Source organism: Leiobunum rupestre, chromosome 11 (assembly GCF_980474605.1).
Source record: "Leiobunum rupestre chromosome 11, qqLeiRupe1.1.hap1, whole genome shotgun sequence".
In the NCBI taxonomy this organism is placed as follows: Eukaryota; Metazoa; Arthropoda; class Arachnida; order Opiliones; family Sclerosomatidae; genus Leiobunum; species Leiobunum rupestre.
This window is the reverse complement of record NC_143394.1, coordinates 51,687,342-51,703,431: the sequence shown is the minus strand read 5'-3', so window position 1 is coordinate 51,703,431 and position 16,090 is coordinate 51,687,342. Positions and strand designations below refer to the sequence as shown.

The window sequence follows — 16,090 nt, the reverse complement described above, 5'->3', positions numbered from 1 at the left end:
ATAGCGAAGAGAACTATATACAAGCCTTAAATCTAGTCACAAGATAGCTTGTTGTTTGTTTATTTTTCTTTCTGTCGCAACTGTGCGATTTCAAGTTTCGTCTAGCCACGCGTGTAACTCCCCCTCAGCCGGAGGAGAAGTGACGGCCGCGTAAGGCACCCGTTGCGTTTTTGCTGACGCGCTTACCCCCTGGTATTATACAATGGGTATTATCCTTTTTAAATGGAGTGCATTTAAATATGGAAAAGCTGAAACTATGATATCAAATACAAATGGCGTTTATCCAAAATATTCCCTATGCACGTGCCAAAGGTTTAATCTTAGTGCTGATGTATTCTGTAACTACCGGAACCCAAAACCACCAAGCAGCCGGTAATGAGAAGTTCGGTAAGGCGCCTTGAACCCAATTGTTTCCAGTTATTTTTCCACTAGTTTTTTTTTAAACGGTGAAGCGATAAACGCAATAACAAATACCAAATGAACAGGCGAAGAAGAAAAGAAAACGAGAAACAGTTACCTAGTAGTGGCGACAAAGGCTCATTTCCTGCTCTTTAGGGTTCAAATCACGCGAAGCAGTATCGGTTAACTTAAATAAGACCGCGCGCAACGAGAGAGTAAAGAGAGAGACCAATCAGAGTACTAGAAAACATCTTATTTCCGGCACGGAACGAGAGAGAAGAGGCGCTTTCTCATCGAAGCCGTGTATGGCCAAAAGTAATAAATAAGTGTGGCGCTTAATTATCGAAGAAGCGGAAAGGCCAGCGCTTTGGTTTAATTGCTCAGACATATTACCATATGTAACATAATTACTCATAAGTATGCCACTGTACCTTTATTTCATTCAAAAAAGATTCACTAACTAACTGGGACTCACCTGAAGAGGTGTTCGAAACGATGGAGCTCATTTGCATTTTTTGAATTGGTGGGCAATTATAGACTGATATAGTATGAATAACAAGATATTTATTTATTTATTTATTTATTTATTTTTTAATTTAGAAAGTAAATAAAAAAGTTTAACCATGCATTTTTCATCTTCATTACAAATATTAGGTATATCGTTTACATTAAGCGTATCTACAAGTTAAGACATTTTACACTTTCTATGGGATTTTAACATACACTTCTTAAATGTGGGTGTATGGCCAGAAGTAATAAATAAGTGTGAGCCTAGTGGGTGATGGAGATTATTGAAGCCGTGTATGTCCAGAAGTGATAAACACTAAAAGCACTATGTATGTAGCGCTATAAGCACCATAAATAGAATATAAGCATGACACTCCCTATTATCATAACACTACATTCTTTCAAGATAAGACTGGTTCGACAAAGACCATATAAATAAAAGAACCCAAGAAGTAATTGACTTGAATTTACGATTATATTAGTTATTTCCGTATTTGGTGCTAATAAAAGAACTTTCCACGTAGGATGGTAGTTCCTTCTCAGCATTCTCATTTAAAAGAAAAAGGCGCCCAATATTATTTAAATCACCCGAAAAGTTATTTGTGCTTATTTTTTAAAATTCCTTAACTTTTTCCTGGTTTTTGTTTATCGCTCCGACAAAAAAAAAGATATTTTGGGTAGTGCAGGCTTGTTTTTTTTTCATGGTCTTAAATCTAATTGTAAAATATGCCTATTACTGAACGAATCGACATTATTTGTATGTTTTTGCTTATGCTGAACAACTTTTCAATTGAAACAATTTTTGAAAACCGTGAAATCTCATCGGATTGATCTGAAATTTAAATTTAAACATACCCTACAAAAAATCGTTTTTCAGAAAAATGCCTGGACCGATGAGTAGGGGTGAGTTGAGAAGTATACCTGTTTTTCCCCCATTTTCCAACGATGAGTTAAAAGAGCGCCAGAGAGCTTCCAAGTGTGGCCTACTAGCCCCTGGAAGTAGGCTGCAATCAGCGCAAAACCAAGCAGCCAGGGAAACGCGAACATTAAGGTTTGGGTTCATGTGATATGTAAAAAAGGACTTTGTAAACAAATCGAGCTAACCAGCGTACAAAAGCAAACTTAAACAGTATTTAAAGTCCCCACTGCTTGGTATTGCGTTTGTCGCAGCCTACTTCCAGGGGCTAGTAGGCCACACTTGGAAGCTCTCTGGCGCTCTTTTAACTCACCGTTGGAAAATGGGAAAACAGGCATACCTTCTCCACTCACCCCCGACAACACCCTGTATGCGCTCTCTCGTGGCATATAACTCGCATATAAAGTATAGTGAACGCATTTAAAATCCACGACCTTCTCCTAACTTCTTAGCTTATTTTTAAAAGTCCTTAACTTTTACCCTTATTTTTGTTTATCGCTCGGGCAAAAAAAAAAGATATTTTGGGTAGTGCGGATTTGTTTCTTTTTTCCTGATCTGATATCGAAATAGCGCTCAGAATCGGAGGGCGTTTTCCTTATGAAAATGATGAGAAAATCGAGTCAAATAAAAGCAAATTTCCATCCGCGTGTTTTGACCCGATAAATTGCACTTGGGAGTTGCGAGTATAGCTATTTCTATGTATAAAATATAGTTTCATAAAAACCAAAACGTTTTTTGTTTCGGCCTAGGAGCGTGCAAAATTTCAAATTCGAGGTCAAAATGTGTTTTCATGAGGAAAACGCCTCCAACATGGGGAGTATAGCAGTCTGATAACTTCGGTTCATGGAGTTGTTTATTTAAATGTAGCCGGAATACTCGGAATTCTTCAGTTTAAAATAAAATGGGAAATTACCGAATCAACCCCCCCCCCCCCCAGCCCCTACGAGAGCTACGATCAGTAAGTTAATCATAAAAAAAATATTTATATTTGAGGCGCTTTAGCCCTTTCGATATCTTTAAATTGTGTATGATCGGTATACGAATTCCCAAGAGTGTGGTGTCTATACCAATGTTGTACCATTAAAACTATTCGTAGTAAATGTTGAAACCGAATACTTTGTTGAACGGTCAATTTTCCAATAACCGATTCAGGGTTTTTATCACATTGCGCGCTAATTTTTTCAGGTTCCTCAATTACTGATAATACACTTTTAAATATATCGAAATCTTTTACAAATTTAACTTTATTATCTGGTACTTCGATGGGTTGATTAATATATAAAGCCAATAGAGGTATTGATATGAAAATGGCGTCCTTAAAAGTACATATCGGTTCCGGCAGCGTGACATTCGTTTTAACTAGAGTATAAGTTTGAAGACCCGTGATGAGACTGATCATATCGCAAACGATCAAGACGTGGTAATCCGAAAAGTACAGACTCGTATACGGATTATAAAAGCGTTTTGTCATTTCGATGACGCTCTCCCACGAATCTAACGATAAACTCATTTTATAATTAAATGTTTTACGGGTCCTTGTAGCGGAATTTTACGGTCGGTACTATTTTTAAGTATAAATTGGGTAGAACCACTGTAATTAGAAAGAGGGGCGTTGACAAATCTGCATAATTTAATATAATCTGAAGCGCTTGGTACCGTAATAGGATGGCCGAAAGGGAAATAACGCCACTCATTCATGTATTCGCTATAAACGCGAGCTACGGGTCGTTTGGCGATATTACAAAATCCACTTCCCAGCAAGGAATCAACGAGCTCTATAGCCTCATTTAAAGATACGTTACGAATTAACTCTTCTGATAGATCAACAGTGACTAAACCGGTATTAACTATCTCTAAAACCGATTCTTTGGGCGACGTTTTAAATAAATGGGTAAATAAAATGGTCCGAACAACTGATGATACATCCGTTTCGGTGTATCTTAGTTTTTCATCAGACCTAGCTTCTTTGGTAAAATAGAAACCATTTATTAATTGACATAAACAATTGTCGGATTCAATTATGTTTTGATCATTAGTGCACGGTTGAGGAGGCTTAAAATCAGACAACGTGTATATGAATCGGGCGCTATTAGATTGAACGTTAAACATCGCCCAATGTCTGGAATCATTTATATTTCCGATAATTTTCCACTGCCGGAGCCGCGAAAAGAAATATTACCCAATTTGGGGTGTAAAATAAAACGATACGCTAATGGAGGCAAGGTAGACTCTATAAGACGCGAAATTGAATCTATATTTAAGCGCGGATACACTCACGTGGTAAATATGCCGGGACCTTTAGACGAGATAGCCTATAACGCGAGATGCTTCTATATAATACCCGTAGACGAAAGATTTATAAAATATGTCGCCGAAATTTGTAGCAGATCAATCTCTCCAAAAACATTTTGAGAGGGCGAATTAAAAAATTAAACGGAATGACAACTAGCTTATTTTCAACCTTAATTCGACCCAGTCACTTCCCAAATTGTTTTCACCGAATCACCGCTTTTTTTAGACCACTGCTCAAAACACCCTTATGGTGTTGGTTAAAACCACCTCTAAATTATACCATAATAAATAGACTAATAAATTATTAAAAATAAATAACTTACGAGCTTAATTACTCAGTCTATCATTTACACAAGGAATTAAAAGCCTTAATTGTCACGTCCCTGATGTGGAACAACGATCACTACTAAGGGAACCAGAAATACTTATAATAATATAGAAAAATAAAATGAAATCGTTGACACTAAATCTTAAAATTTACAAAAACTAACCCTAAATAAAATACCCTTGTAAGTCTTAGATGGGGAGATTTATTTCTGGGGACTCGAAAGATACATAATTGAGAGTTGCTTTTGAAGTTAAAATAAAAGTAATCGTAAATTTAATGTTAAAATTTCGACTGGATAAAAAAGTAAGTTAGTTATGTTTTGCATTTCCCAGGGCTCCCAGCGATTTTTTTGTAAATATTATAGGAATTATAGGAAATTTCATAGAAAATATAGGAATTTATAGGAACATTATTAGCCAAAAAATAGAAATTTATAGGACCATTGTAGCTAAAAATGGGAATTTATAGGAACATTTTAGCTAAAAATAGGAATTTATACGAACAATTTTGAAAAAAAATAGGAAATTATAGGTGTATATTGAAATTATAGGAATTTCTGGATATAGCTATAGAAAAAACTAGAACATTTCGAGAAAATAGGAATTTATAGGAACAATTTTGAGAAAATAGTGCTGCGAGGACGCAAAAAATAAGACCGCCTCCTTTTTTCCTCCCCCCCCCCCCCTAGCGTGACGGCGTTAGGGCCTCAACATGTCCGTCGATAGTCTCGACATATTCATTCTTAAAATCTAGGTCGAGCTTAGGCTATAAAATCTCAATGTAGAGAATTTTTACCAGGATAAATCTAAAATCATGGCGAGTGGTGATTTCTATCTAGAACCTGTAGTTCCTTTGCCGCGATCGTTAAAATTTCTCTCTCTTCGAGTAGTAAGAACTTTTAATCTTTTTAAAAAACAAAATATTTGTACAAAATTAGAAGAATATTGTTTACATAGTGTATTTCTAGAGTCAAAAATTTTAATCGAGCCATATGGTTCAATTATTTTTAAATGCCCATTTTTTAAATATTCGTTTAAATTAAACCCCACCTTATTTATTGCGCCCTATGATTCACGAATTGAGCAAACACAAACATTTTGTTCATTTTCTGTTCATGATAAAAGTTTTAAATGTGGCCATCCAGGAATTGTGTATGATGAACTATTATTCCATACTAAATCGATGTTATACGGCTGGTTTAGCTACGAAATTCTACATTTATCAAGCAAATATATGCACATCTTTTGCAATGCTAACCAAATTTCGTGGTGGAATCAACATAATTTAAAACAGTTTCAGTCTGAACTACATTTACTAGACCAAATCCAACATGTTGGCTCTGTCCAACATAAAGTACGATCTGTTTTAATCAATGCGGACATTCTCGAGATGTATTCATCAGAGGCAATTAAGATCAAAAATAGTGTATTTGTTCGCTCAATGATGGAGCAGCAAGAGAAAATCAAAGAATTGTTGTGGTAAATATTTTTCAATACATTTATTTAAATAGATTAATTAATATTTAAAAATTCTAGCCCGAATTTCAAACCAGATACATCGTTTTGTACCGAAGCAGAAAAATATCTTCTACGGATTGATGTAATTATAATTATTTTTAATTATACACTTATAATATTTTTAATTTTGTGTTTTTTATTTTTTAGCCTTTAAATTATTTATATCCTTTTTGTTAATTCTTTATTGTTTGTTAAGTTAATTTGTTAGTTTTATTTAACGTATAATATTTCTTGTATTGTTTATTATTTAAAAAAAATTGTTTGTATAGAATATAACAATTATTAAACAATATAATATCTAATTTATTTACTATTAAATTTTATTATTTTTAATAAACAAGTTTAGCATTGTTTAAGAATAAAAAAAATGTGTAACCAGAAGTAAATGATCAGTAGTAATTGGGGGGAGGGGGTCATACACGAGCGCTGATATCTCGGTCCGAGCTTGCCCGATCGTGTCCAAACTTGTTTGGGTGATAGACCGAGGCTTATTGGGTGTGATCAGGGGTCAAGCATCGAGGTCAAAGGTCATATTCAAGGTCAAATTTGAGATAAAAAACAAAAAATATTTTATTGACTTTTCTTAAGGACAAAACTGGTTTTTAATTTTTTCTTCTTAACTTTTGGTCGTACGTTGTAAGCATCGCGTATTACTCCGACAAGTATCACACTTATTTGTAACTTTTGGTCATACGTTGTAAGCACCGCGTATTACTCCGATAAGTGTCACACTTATTTGTAACTTTTGGTCATACGTTGTAAGCATCGCGTATTACTCCGATAAGTGTCACACTTATTTGTAATATTTGGTCATACGTTGTAAGCATCGCGTATTACTCCGATAAGTGAATATATAAAAATAAAATTAAATCATTGTCAATAAATCTTAAAATTGAAAAAAAACTAACACTAAATAAAATACCCATCCTCACCCCTTCTAACGTGAATAAAGAAAAAAGAACTCAGAATTATAAGATTTTCACCAAGAATTGATCTATTTATATTATAGAGAGGATGTTTATATTCCGTCGATTTTCACCTTGGCTCCCTTGCAGCTCTAGGATAAGATATAAAATGAGCATCAAAAAAGAGGTAAGCTACAATACATGGGATTGTCCAGGCGGTCATTCAAGTTGTCAGAGATGTCAATCAGTTGTCACTCGTCAAAAAATTAAGTACAGGATAAGAGGGGTGGAAATTCGCTCTGGTCTCGGTCTTTAAAATTCAATCAATTCCAGGCGGCGCGTTATTGGCTCCCTAAAAATTACATCCTCTTGATGCAGTTGCGGTAATATACGTATATCCGCGTGAGTGACGCGTTAAATAAGAACGCCTCCTTTTTAATGATGCGACGTGACTTACAGTATATAAACATTATCTCTATACAGGGTGTTAACTGGAAAATGAACCAGTGCGAATATCTCAAAACGTTTTGTAGCTAAGATTTTAACCTGGTCTCTATCGCAATTCATTTTAGGGTTTACTTATCTTTGATCTCGACTTCCTATTTAGAAAATCAGATTCGGTTAAAGCTAGTTAGCCATAAAATGTGACGCGAAACACTTTTCTAATTGGAACCAATTTCGTAAGTCCTATGTTTTTCAAGGTAAGTTTCGAATTACCTCGAAGACATGGTTCAAGGTCATTAAAATTTTCATAGTCGGTTAACCCCCCCCCCCCCCCTCAGCGCTCTATTTCAAAATCTTAGCTAAAACACGTTGTGAGATATACGCTCTGGTTCATTTTTCAGTTAACACCCTGTTTATAAATAGATCAATTCTTGATTTCCCATTTGGATAAAAAGAACTAAACAATAGGAAATCAAACCTTAAACCATCCCACCCTACTAATAAAGAAATGAAATTAGGGCTTAACTCAAACAGGCCTATTCTCAAAACAAACAGATAAACAAGAAAAGAAAATCGTTTATTTAAAACAAAAATTGCTTTTGTAAACAAAAGAATGGAATTTCACCCTACAGCTGAAACTCTGAAAACATGGAGCATGTCTTCAATCCAAAAAAATTGATATTATATATTAACTATTTTCTGCTTTAAATAACTCGACTAAGTACACTAACATTAATAATAATTACATTTTCAAATCACCCAATTACCCTTATCTAATTTTAAGCACAACTAGCCTAGATTTAAAAACGTTTTTTTTTTAAACTAAAATGAGTCTACTTAGATACATTATCATCTTACGTTTTATTAAGGGGTCTATTCATTTTGTTCATATACAGGGTGTTTTAAAGGGTATTGCAAAAATTTGAAGGAGTTGTAGGGTGGTGCGTTGAGAAATATGCCCGTATCAAGAATGTATTTATTTATACTCAGGGAGAATGAATATGTCGAGATTATTTTTAGCGTTTCTCCAATTCCACCCGTTGGGGCCCCCGGTATGCTCCTCCGCTTTAATAAAATCAAATAATACTGCAATCTCATTAGTTGTTAAAAATTACGTTTTTCGACGCGATTAACGCTGCTGCGAGGACGCAAAAAAATAAGACCGCCTCCTTCCCCCCCCCCCCCCCCCTTAGCGTGACGGGGTTAGGGGCTCAACGTGTCCGTCGATAGTCTCGACATATTCATTCTCCCCGAGTATAAATAATTACATTCTTGCCTGTATTTTTCCAATTTAAACTCATCTTAGGAGAAAGGGGAAAAATACAAGCATTTGGGACTTTGAGAGTTGATTATGAGTTACAATATTATATTAAAATAAGAGGTATTTAAGACTTCACTTTGGTATCATATGGGGAGACTAATTTTTGGGAACTTGAAAGAGGCTTATTTGAGATTTGATTATGAATTACAATATTATATTAAAATAAGAGTCCTTTAAGCTAGTCTCATATTTGAAGACGTATATTTTGGGAATTAAAAAAAAAAAAAAGATTCCACTATGAGTTACAATATTATATTAAAACAAGTCATTTAAGACTTCACTTAAGTCTTATAAGGGAGATTCATTTCTGGGGACTCTAAAGATACATAATTGAGAATTGTTTTTGAAGTTAAAAAAAGTAATCGTAAATTTAATGTTAAACTTTCGACTGGACCCTCTTATCCAGTTCTTTTTGTAGTGTTATCTAAAAATGAGGGGATTTTTTTGACAATAGGTACTTTTGTTTTTTGGTTTGATATTTGTCAAGGATTACAGTAATGCAAAAAGTTTTAACCGCAATTTATTATTTAAAAAGATATGATCAATGTAAAATTGTTACTTGCCAGCAATTTATACAAGGGAACATTCATATTTCGAGATTTGTGTACGTGTTGGATGAGGTAGGACTGATGACGAGGACGATTCTTTAAATTCCTAGATTTTAATACTTTTCTGATAACGTAGGACTGATGACGAAAAAGAAAAAGACTGAAATGCAAAACAGTACTAACTTTTAAGGGTTGGGAATTTTGCCCGCATTTCAACGCAATTTAGGCTTTTTTTTAACCATAATATGTCATATTATATGTCTTCTGTGTGATGTTGACTTATATAACGTCTAATGTATTCTAAGTATTGGCGCGCGGCGCCTCCCCAATCCATACTAAAAAAAGCTAGGGGGCCATCTATAACGCAACCTAGAGGACAGCACCAAGCCTGACACATCAAGTATCGTCAACCCGATATTAATCCAACTAACCTAATAATATAAATAACTTAACCGAACCTATTTTCCCGCCAAAACCCCTAAAATGCGTTGAAATACGGCGAAAATACCTAAAATAAAAAAGGAGGTTAGTAATGTTTTGCATTTCCACATTCTTTCTTTTTCGTCATCGGCCCCACGTTATCCAAATTGCAATAAAATCTAGGAATTTAAAGAATCGTCCTAGGGATAATACTCATTCAAAAAACTCACCCCATTTTAAAAGTTTTAAATTCCAACTTAATCGCTTTACCAACCCCACCCCAACATCCTATAGTTCTCTTATTGATTAAATTTTGGTCTCCTTCTAATCCTCTGCGTAATGTAGCGAATAGATCTCAGTAAAACTTGTGGATGTGAAAAGTAATAAGTGTCACACTTATGTAACAATATCGTACACTAATGGCTATAAACTATATGAGATGTCAACTACGAGCTGACATTTTCGTTTTTCCCATGTTAGTCTATTCTTTGTCTGTTATTTATATACACATCTCTCGAGGAATCTACTATGGTTCTTACAAAAACATTACCACATGAATAACTTATATTTCTCCTATTATTAAAAGCTATAGCCTTAATTAAGTTCTCGTATTTCATCTGAGATATTTTTCAAATATGCACCCATTTATAGGTCCCACGCGTAGTTTACATTTCTGGTAAAAATCTTAGAACTTAGTTGATACTCAGGTCTATGTTTCTAAGAAAATTAACCAGCATAAATATTAAAAATGAAAAACCATTACCTCTGGTATCCAGGACGTCGTTTTGCCTTTCGAATCTCTGCTTGCTTTGGCATTGGGAATCACAACTTTCATCACAGTTAAGTCACTTTGGTTTTGCGGGTATTAGGCTGTCCCCATGACCCCGTCGCAAGAGACACCACCGATTGTTTCCATTGTCTAACCGAACATAATCTTGTATTCATAGCCTTTCATTGCTTGGTTTTGAAATTACGCACATGGAAGATAAAGCTGTTGTTAAAATAAACACTACATTAAGATTGAAGACAACGGTAAACGAACCAATGGAATGTTTCCTCCTTTTGGTGGATTCACACACGCAGCAATCTCTATATGAAATGTCAACGTGCATGATCTTGGGCCAGGATTTCAATCGTCAAACTGAACGTAATCTTGGTATGCATGGCGTTTTATTGCTTGGTTTTGAAAAATTACATAAATGGAAGATAAAACTGTGGTTATAATAAACACTACATTAAGAGTTAAGACAACGATAAACAAAACCAATGGCATGTTTCCTCCTATCGATTAGATGACGCCCACAGCAATCTCTGCCTTATACATAGGGCAGACTAGGCAAAGTGACTAGGTCCTCGGCCTACGAAAATTTTAGGAGACATTAGGGCCTACTATTCCATATGGATGGGCCTACGAAGGTCTGAAAAGTCGCTAAATGAGAGATTATTGCCTAAGGCCTACGGAAAGTTCAATTCCATATTAAAAGGGTCTGCTAAATTCCGGAAAGTCGTTAAATGATAAATTTTTACCTAAGGCCTACTGAAAGACTAAAACGGCCCTGTTTCCAGCCCCAATATTTAAATATGTTTTGGCTTACTTGGTCCTCAATTTCCAATAGGCAGGCTGTTCCTCGACTTGCATCTTATCTCACGTTCGATAGAAATCACTGTAAAATGAAAATTCATAATTATGGATTATGGTTTTTCACCTTTGGAAAGTATTCCGCCTCCAGGCTCCAAACAAATTTGAAATAACGAAGTAAATAGGGCGTTGTCTGCGGAGATTCGGAGAAAGTGTTTAGTTTCACTTTGGCATTGGCAAGTAATGCGACACTCGTCACCACGGCCAACTTTGATCTAGCGCTATACACTCTTTTTTCGCGCTATTTTCCTGGCCGCGTCCATGTTTTGTTTTCCCCTTGCAGCCCCATCCCCCATTACGGGAGCCACAAAGAGTGGATGCTAGCAAGGTGGAATCCCCGCTGAGGGCAGAGGCAATAACCGACGACCGGGAGGCAAGTATAAGAGGGGGTAAAATAATAAAGGCGCGAAAAAGAGTGAATAGCTGCCAACCCAGTCGTTGAAGTTTCTATTTAAACCGCGGAGGATTAAGGGAAGGGGAGTTGTATTGAGGCGCCTCTTATGGCTGCATCCGTAGTCAGTTTTTTCTTTAATTTTTACAAAAATGGTAGGGACGAAAACTATATTTATGTCTGCTCCAATCGGCAAAACTGACAACAGAGAAAGAACCTAAAAGGTTTTCCTCTTACGGCCAACTTAGTTACACTTTGTCAAAAAGGGAAATTATATTTCATGGTAGATTATTTAAAAAAAAATTAAATACCCTTAAATTTCCCATGAAATGTTCGAAATACCCTCATTTTCCCCATTACCCTCAGTCTCGAAAAAAAAATCCCTCTCGAGGTCAATTTTACGCGAAAAAGGGTAAAATACCCTCAAAGTGGAAGCATTGCGCCGAACCTCAGGGCTCAGGCTTCCTATTTCATAATGTAGATGGGGTTCCTTTCTTTCCAAAAAATATTTTGTTTCGTTTTTTTTAGTTCGGGAGAATTTAAAATAAAATAGCAAAGAAATGTGTCCGATAAAAGGGGCGTCCGATAATAGGGGGGACTGACCCCACATATTACTTAAAAATCCTTGATCCTACATTGAGACTCATTGGCGACTATAAAGTAAGACTCCCATTTTTGGTAAGGGACACTTTCCCACCCTCATGCGCGGATATTTATTTAAAAAGAAACAATTGAAAGAAATATCATCATGCAATTATGCATTTTTTTATTACAGAAGTTTTATCCTCTTACAGTTCTTTATTTTGGAATCTGATAAAACGGAATTACGGGCGAACGATACTACTCGTTTGTGATGACATACTTTATGCTTTCTACAATACACTACGCTTCTAGAACAATCGTAACACTGAGAACAAACTAAACATTCTCTGGGTGATTTTAAACACTCCACGCAATTGGTATCTTCATTTCCCATCATCACGTATAAATCCGACCACGGGACGCGTTTAACGCAATAACTTTTGAAAGTGATCGAATCGTTTAAGGTGACGGACCATTTACTACAATGTTCCGAACACGGGCACGCGCTTTCTTTTTTTAAATAAACGTAGAGTTTTCTAGGCCATACGGCCAACATTGATAGACGGCATATTTTATGAGTATCTTTTATAGCTTTTTTGATGGTTGATTAGTCCGCACTACAAAATCTGTACAATTAACATCTTAGGCTTCCCAAATTCACTTAAACCGTCGGATTAATAGCTCTTTTTATTAAGTAGCGGGGCCTTATTGATTAAATGTGACTCTTACGTCACCGTCTCTTACTTTTACAAGCCTACACTCGCCAGAGGATTATACAGGATGTGTCAAAAGACAAAGCTACCTTTTTTTTGTATTTTTTTTCAGTAATTTTCCAACACCCCCCCCCCCTCATTATTTTCATTGAGCTGTGCGCGCTAATTAATGTATTATTTGTTCCGTATTATTCATGTTCGATTATTTAAATTTTATTAATATCAATGTTTCTATCTTAAATGGTTTCATTAAACCCGTTATACTTTGTTAATCCTCTAACTATTGGTTTATTGTAAAATTTAAGTTGACTTCGACTCCATAGAGCACTATTTAAGCCGAAGATTTTCGCTAAAAGACAAGCGACTAGACCTCCTCACTCTGTTACTAAAATAATAGTGAAACCGAAATTCCAAAAAATTGATTGTCATTCCCAGTCTGTGTGTTACGTATGACTTAATGAATACTTATTTACTCTTTATTATAAACCAATCCCAAAAATTAAATTAGGCGAGGAAACCATTTAAACCTTATAGCAACCTTTGAGCGGAAATTGCCAGAAATCGGTTTAATAGGGTGGATGAAAATATCATTTATCCCAAAAAAAAATGTCTAATCTGAAAGTAGTACGTATCACGTACTTTTAATTTCAATAAAAATTTATTTTATATTTTTATATATCGTTTTATAATCTTCGTAAGTAATCGATGAATCTAATTCTCGAACTTGGTGAAAGGAGAGATCTGGTTTGTTAACATATCCAATCGGTTTTTTTTTATAAGAGTCGGTTTGATTTATTTTAATACGAGATAAAACTTCCATTAACGAATCGGTATACACATCGAGGGAATAACCCGTAAGCGGTTTTAAGGGTTCTCCGTCGTTTAAATAAATCCTTTCTGGGTTTATTTCGCGAATAATTTCTTTAAATTGAGACTGATTTACGAAACGACTTTTTATGGGTTGAATAGCTCTTATATCTCTCCAAGCCGTTACTGGTTCGTTTGTTCCGTTTAAACCGAGCATTAAGTATCCGCATAAATGTTTATGTAATAAAATATTTCTCACCTGTCCAGAATTACGAGACATATTAATGAATGAACTCGCAATATTCGTCGTACGGTGGCGTCTCTCTTTAGAAATTTCCACCGTCTGTTTCATGATTTTGGCCGACATCGCGCAATTGTTTTAATATACTAGGTACTTTGCTAATATATCTATATATAAGTACAATGCAATAAAATATATATAATAATTGCAAAATATTTAATTAAATAAAAAAACGTTACCGTTAGAAAAGCCGCGGAAAAGCTGAAATTATGATATCAAATACAAATGGCGTTTATCCAAAATATTCCCGATGCACGTGCCCAAGGTTTAATCTCAGTGTTTATGTATACTGTAACAAAACCACCAAACAACCGGTAATGTGAAGTTCGGTAAGGCGCCTTGAACCCAATTGTTTCCAGTTATTTTTCCACTGTTTTTTTAAACGGTAAAACGATAAGAGCAATAGTAAATTCCAAATGAAAAGACGAAGAGCAAATAAATTGAGAAACAGTTACCTAGTAGTGGCGACAAAACCTCATTTCCTGCTCTTCTATAGGTTGAAATAACGCGGTGCAGTATCAGGTAACTTAACTAAGACCTCTTATTTCCGGCACGGAACGAGAGAGAAGCGGCACTTTCTCATCGAAGCCGTGTATGGCCAAAAGTAATAAATAAGTGTGGCGCTTAATTATCGAAGAAGCGGAAAGGCCAACGCTTTTATTTAATTGCGCGTACATATTACCATATGTAACATAATTACTCATAAGTATGCCACTGTACCTTTATTTCATTCAAAAAAGATTCACTAACAGTTTGTTTCACCACGAACCAGTAAAAAAAAGGTGGACGACCTTAGATTTTAACCTTTTTATTCATCGTTGTAATTTTGGGAGTCTCCCTAGCTATTGGCTACTAAACGTATGGATTTAAGCCAATGGAAAACCTAAAAAAAATGCGAGGGGCTGATCACTCCACGTAATCGGTGTACAGAGCCGTACCTTTGACTGTACTAATGGGATTACGCGTAATCTTTGAAGTCCCTGCCTTTGGCAGTGCTAATCTAAGCGTAATCCGGTGTACAGACTTTCTAAGAGTGGTTAGCCCTCGAAAAAATGAGAAGGAATTTTTTTGCGTCGGAATTTTAGTCAGCCTAATGTAGCTTTATTGAAATTTATAAACTCACTCGATCTGTGCGGATGAAGTTAAATTTTGAGTAGTTATGAGAAAATTAAAAGGGTGGGGGGAAAAAGACTAATACGGTTCGGTTCAGTCACGGCCAACTTTGATCACGCGCTGTTCGCGCTACAGCGGCCAACACATTCGTCGAAATTAAGTGAGCAAGGATTCCCCCCCCCCCCCCCCCCCTATAAACTGTACTACAACGTGTTGGAGTTCAGCGCCACGCTCGGTTTTTATATCGACTTCAATGTAAAAACTATTCTAAAAATAAAAATCCGCAAAGGGCGCTCACGTCATACATATCTTTTGCTCATAGGTTAACACAGAAACGTCAACGAATGAGATGGCCGCTGTAGCGCGACAGATCAAAGTTGGCCGTGGTTCAGTGATCGTTTTCCGAAAATGGAACAAGTCGTTTAAGTGGAATATTCCACCAGCGTTATTAAAACCCATCCCAAGCCTCGAAGAGTTAGGACTATAGGCTCGAAAGAATATCTGCAAAGACTCCCATCTTGTAGATGCCCCAGAAAAGCTCAACCTGAATTCCAACTGACTAAACCTATTGAACCAAGAATGAATATCAGTTAAATTAGATGAAATTTTTAAAGAACAAAAACGTTGGATAGGGAATTGTCATTTTAATTTCACAAAGAGCCACAAAAATATACTGGAATTCAATGATGATAAGGAAAACACGTTCGAATCTTTATACAAAGATTTGTGGGGAAAATGCATTCATGATTTTATATAATAAAAGGGCAACATTTTTCACCGGAATGTGACACTACCAATCCGGAAATTTGTCACGCATAAAATCAATAGCCTTAATATTTAATTTAAACATTCACATTAGTTCACTTTTCTCACATCCTTAACTTTACGACTCTGGGTATATGCTTAGAGTCATTTAAAAATTCTCAGGAAAACATCCCCACAACCCT

At 35.6% G+C, this 16,090-nt stretch overlaps 1 protein-coding gene across 16 annotated transcripts in view; it reads right to left on the bottom strand.

Moving 5' to 3' along the window:
- The window catches only part of LOC149923255 (uncharacterized), a 29,275-nt gene extending 17,844 nt beyond the window's left edge, over positions 1–11,431 (bottom strand). For 10 of the 16 annotated variants that reach the window (XR_016477152.1, XR_016477153.1, XR_016477149.1 and 7 more), the window contains exons 1-3: positions 11,193–11,431; positions 10,640–10,955; positions 10,361–10,554 (exon numbers count right to left, since the gene is read on the bottom strand). Coding sequence is in view for 8 of the 16 variants with exons in the window: in XM_090162561.1 (XP_090018687.1) it covers positions 10,361–10,432 (72 nt within the window). In the remaining 8 variants the exon portion in view is untranslated. Of the gene's footprint in view, positions 1–10,360; positions 10,555–10,639; positions 10,956–11,192 lie in introns of those variants that run through there. The other 6 variants (XM_090162565.1, XM_090162566.1, XM_090162567.1 and 3 more) reach the window with 3 other exon arrangements.
- Between the last annotated feature and the right edge of the window lie 4,659 nt (positions 11,432–16,090).